Source organism: Suricata suricatta, chromosome 1, assembly GCF_006229205.1.
Source record: "Suricata suricatta isolate VVHF042 chromosome 1, meerkat_22Aug2017_6uvM2_HiC, whole genome shotgun sequence".
NCBI classification, from domain to species: domain Eukaryota; kingdom Metazoa; phylum Chordata; class Mammalia; order Carnivora; family Herpestidae; genus Suricata; species Suricata suricatta.
Genome location: NC_043700.1, coordinates 65,566,191 through 65,571,464, shown reverse-complemented (window position 1 = coordinate 65,571,464; position 5,274 = coordinate 65,566,191). Strand labels below are relative to the sequence as shown.

The 5,274-nt window shown below is 34.1% G+C and overlaps 1 protein-coding gene across 1 annotated transcript in view; it reads right to left on the bottom strand.

The window, feature by feature from the left end:
* Positions 1–664: 664 nt before the first annotated feature.
* The window catches only part of GASK1B (golgi associated kinase 1B), a 46,786-nt gene continuing 42,176 nt past the window's right edge, over positions 665–5,274 (bottom strand). Inside the window, exons 4-5 of the mRNA XM_029950724.1 lie at positions 3,357–3,409; positions 665–3,298 (exon numbers count right to left, since the gene is read on the bottom strand). Coding sequence (XP_029806584.1) covers positions 3,091–3,298; positions 3,357–3,409 — 261 coding nt within the window. The 3' untranslated portion in view covers positions 665–3,090. The remainder of the gene's footprint in view (positions 3,299–3,356; positions 3,410–5,274) is intronic.

Below are 5,274 nucleotides of genomic sequence, written 5' to 3'. Positions count from 1 at the left end.
CAGACTAGTGCTCTAAATATGCCCTATCTTGTTCTGTGCTGAGATAAACATTAGAACGTCATAAGACACCATAGGTAAATCCACACCCAGGTTATTTTATTCATTAGATATAATGTAATGTATATTTAAAGATACAGTGGAATAAACAGACTATTATACAAGTTCAGAGATTATAGTTTGAGCATTAGTCAAAGACATTTTATATTTCAGTATTTTCCCTAATCGCATAATAAACTTAATAAATAGGAATGTTCTATGGAAAACCTTAACTCTTGATTCTAAGACGCACCCCCAGCAAAGAAAAATAAAAATTATCCTCTTACAGTTTGTGATATCTGTTTACTAATTTGCATACCACCTAAAACAATACTGAATGCACACCAAGAGAAAGCATGATATTACTAGTCAGAACACCAAATATATGCAAACACATACACAATCCAATAAACTCTTAATTGTTCAATTGTTTCTTTCATCATGGACAATGGTAGCAAACAATCTTCTACGCTTACTTCTGAAGAGTAATCTATATACAAAAGAAAACCCAATGACAAAAGAAAAAGCACACATCTTTAATTTCTAATATTTTTATTATAGATTTTTAAGATATGCCATTTATTTTCATATTATCAGCTTGAAGAAAATAAATCACAGGACAATCAACTTTTGTATGTCTGTCAAGGTAAATTGTTTTATTTTAAACTTATCAAGTTATAAATAAAGCACATAATATGCTTATGTGAACCAAACCACAGCATAAGCTGAGTGCATTTGAAAGGCTCAGAGTACTCGCATTGTTTCAGTAAGAGCAATATGCAGAATTAAAAGCCTGGCCCGGCAGCTATCCGTTATTCAAAAATAATACAGCATAAATTATTCACTGATTATTACATAAAATACATTGTTAAGAAGCAAAGGTGACTAAAATAAACATGTATTCCTGCACCTTTCAGTTCATAGTAAGCATATCAGAATAACTGGAGGAAAATAAGGAAAGCTAGATCCAGGTACAAAAGAACCAAGCTGCCCAAAAACAGTTTAGCTTGAGACACAAAATTAAAGCTCATTTCTAAGGAGACTGGAATTCCCATCACTAATTTCACAAATTTAGGTAAAGATGACATATTCCATAAAAAGCATATTAAAATGCAAACATGCCACCTCAATAAGGCAATGTTACAAAGAGTTATTTCAAGTCAATGGCTCAAAATAAAGCCTGGGTTGCCAAACTTTTGTTAGGCCAATTTTTTTAGTAACATACTGACTAATGAGAGAAAGGAGGACTTAAAAAGCCCAAACACAGCAGCTAAAAGTGGAGACGCAGGAGAGCCAAAGTTTGCTAGGTATGTGGAATCAGAGGGAGGAACTCAGCTGTAGAGAGATAATGGAACAGAAGAATGGTCTGAAGACCACTTCTCCAAGGGTCAGCCGAGCAAATAAGGATGCTAAACAAGAGTACATGAATGTGAGACTAGAAAAATTATAATTAGATAATCAAATGACCCCTCTCTCCTTGGCCTTACCAAGGTAACTACCTCTTAGAGTTACAATGTGTTGCTTTGACATTTTGCCCCTACGCATTTGTGTATATTGGAATCTATAGGTATATTTTTTAAAAAATCTAGTCTTCACTGTAATGTTTTTAATAGTTCTAATTTATGGTGATATTAAGTTACCCTTGATTAGAATACAGAAAATGCAGTGGTTTGGCAATAACATGCAGCACCGAGTAGAAAGGGAATAGACTGTATTACATTCTTAAATTGTATTTTTAAACTTCCAGGGAAAAAAGAAGTCAGTATATCAGCTTTTAAATGGGGAGTAGGTGTCTGAGGGGGAGGTGGGAAATTGGTTCCAGATTTGAAACTTCTGTATGAACATCTATCGTAGGTAATGACATGGGTATCTTCCCAAAATCCAGAGACCCAGCACATGAATACTATATGCCCATGTCCCTATGCCTAATTAAAATGATGGTAGAGGGAGTTTGGGAAAAATTACTTTAGCCTTAATATTATCCAAATTCACTGTTTTCATTCTAGTCACTGAGGAGAATTGAAGAGTCAGGTTTTAATTTATTTTGTTCATATTTCTCACATTAGAATTAGCCAAACAATATATTTAACCACAGCCAATATATGGTTCTATTGCCAACATCTGAGCAATATCAATTAAATCAGTCTAAATATAATTAGAACAAATCTGAAGAAATCCACTGTTATTAATAAAATATACAAGAACTATAGTATATCCTCTGTAAAAGTGACAAAATTTTTCAAAAGAGCATCCATTTAAAAAGGCATACTATAATTATAGTTTCAAATAGGTAACTTGTACCTTAAAATTATTTAATTTGTAAGGCACTAGACATAAATTGGACTCACGTTGGGAAAGCGAAACTATCTAATATATAAGCCATCAGCTTTGGATGATTTCTATACTGAAAACAAATAAATTTATAAAATAATGGAAAATGTGATTCTTGCTTCTCAGAATCACAGAGATGGCTGACCATTTATAGATGAAAGAAAATATATACTGGTGCTTTTGCAAATAACCCACCATTTCTATGTAGAATCATTGTATGCCCTGATGTTTTTGCAGATCACAGCCTCAGTTTTCAAAGGCACAATTGGGTCTGGGTCATACTGGGACTGCTCTGTTTCAATAATCAGCAATGGAAGAATATCAAGAACCATTCCCATGAGTACTTAGTCAGACCAGTCAATGTGGCATAAGATATGCTTAAAGGAGTCCGTACCTCTTGTTTATGCCATTCTGTTAAGTGGCATGACAAACTGAGCTGGAATAATAATTGCAACCATTCTACAACCAGATGTTGAGACTCCTATGACACGATGTTAGAGAAAAATATAAACAAATACTTGTTGAGTATATGTTTTTCAAAAGGTTTTAAATCTGCTTATAGGGCTCAGATCCATCCTATACACTTGGTTAAGTTTATTTGTTTTGTGTATTCATGTATACTGCCTCATTCCTAAGAAGACTTGAGGCTTGTGTACTTGATTTCAAAACAAAACAAACAAAATGCATAAATATATCTTGTATTCTAGCCAGAAGATCCTTTTGTCATTCATTCATAGGTAATACTTTGGCCCCATGTGCGTTGATATAGGTGAGAAGGATTTTGGCTCTCTGTTCTATTACATCAATAAGCTTTTCAATTCCTTGTCTACCTCCTTGACTTTCCCAATAAACTCTATCAAGAAACAGGGACTGAAGGAGTTTCTGCCGCAAGTGCTGGCTCTTCAAAACAGAAACTGCAGATTCGGGAAACCTGAGAAGATAAAATGATGTTTCATTCTTAGTAACTGCTCAGAAATATTATGCCTTACCCAATTGCTTTGCCCTTCATTAATCTGGCATAAATCACACTATCAAATAGGACCTGGAGAATGAAAACATTTTTGTCACTGCCAAGCTGACACAGTTCTCTTAATAATAATATACTAGAAGAATAAGTTTCAAGGGAACTGAATTTTCTATGCTGAATTTTCCATGGAGAACTTGACATACTAAGTCTTACTTAAGGTCATTATCTGTAGGCACAGAATTAAAAAGAGTTCTGTTAGCTTGGCAAAAACACTTTCCTCGGTCTTAAGCTCCATTTCACCCATGGAAACCTCTTCAATCTGTCAAGTAGAATGGTATCCTCATAAGTGTCAACGTGGGGTTTTATGCAAGAAAATATGAGAAGCAAAATGCTGACAAATGCTTGTCTGAATTTAATGTGAAATAATACAAAAAAAGAAAAAAAGGAAGAAAAAAAAAAGAAAGGAATCATTTCATAATGCCCAATTAAATAAAGAATAACTTCTGATTCAGATTATACTTCAAGAATTCTGAGAATGTAGGAATATGTCACTAAACTAGAATACTAAATTGTTTTCAAGTAAATTAGCAAAACTCAAGTTTTAGATCCAGGCCATTCCACCATAAACCATCCCTGGAAAACCTGAGGCCAATCTGGAAGGGTCATTGCTGAACTACATTAAGAGGGTGCAGTAAGTCCTGCTCCTCTTTTAGAAAGTAAAAACAGAGGGGCTAGTACATACATTATCTGAAGAACTTTGTCAAGTTTCCGGTTCAAAATCTTAAGGAATGTTTGACTGAAACTCCCATTGGTCCATCCAGCTTTCATTCAAATATTTATGAAAACACAATAAAAATATGGGGGGTTAATAGTAATTTTCAAGTAAACTTAGTGGTTCCTTAACAACAAAAACAACTCTCTGGCTCTCTCCATTCCACCAGCTTGGAGTGAGCAGAGGCCCGGGTTCGAACCCGCAATAAACGACCCTTGATTTTTGGCTTTGAAAAAAAAAACAAAAAACAAAAAAAAAAAAAACAAAAAAAAAAAACAAAAACAAAAACAAGAATATATGCTTGTCTGAGGAGTACAAGTAGCCTGAAGTTTCAGGCCTCCAAAACACCTCTTCCAAATTTCAGTGGAGTGAGCTAGGGGTGCCATTCAAGGGCCATGAATGCTGTCAAAAGACCATGGGCCACAGACCCGGACATGCTTAATGAGTTCTGAGCTCCCTGAAGACATGTACGACATAATTTAGTGGCCATAGTATTAATTAAGCAAGCATTTTTCCTCTATGAAATATTAATAATCCATGATTTATAAATTCTATGACCCTTCAACTAATTTAGTTGTGGCAGAATGTAAGAGATGAAACTGTTAAAACCATGGATCTCTTTAGTGACTAATTCTTTTCATAAAGGAAAATCAAAAAATTACCTGTCTGTGCAATATATTAATAAAAATAGTCTATGCATAAATCTGGGCTAGCAAAGTCCTCATTTTTGCTTTTCAAAGTGTGACTTGCCTATTCAAAGAAAATTTAACTTTAAACTCATTCCTCCTCATATTGCATTTAATGTTAAATCTTCTTTGAAAGCATTAATAAAACAGGACTCAAATTAATATGAATGTATAGAATGGATGGGCCGTATTCTCAGTCACTCCTAATTCCAAAAGAAAATTTAGAGATTTAAGAAGACTCCATGATATCAACTCAGTAAGTGACGCATTTGGTCAATTTTTCTACATATAGAATTTCCTTAGTTTAATACTTCAAAGAAAGAATCTGTTATATATTCTACCTAAAATCCACAAAGAGATGTGAGAACAAGTATACAGGGCAAGACATGGCAAAAACTCACGAACTTGGGGCTCATGACACTCTCGTAGGAATAGTAATATCTTTAGTCTTGAAAGTACATAAAATCCACATTACCTGATTC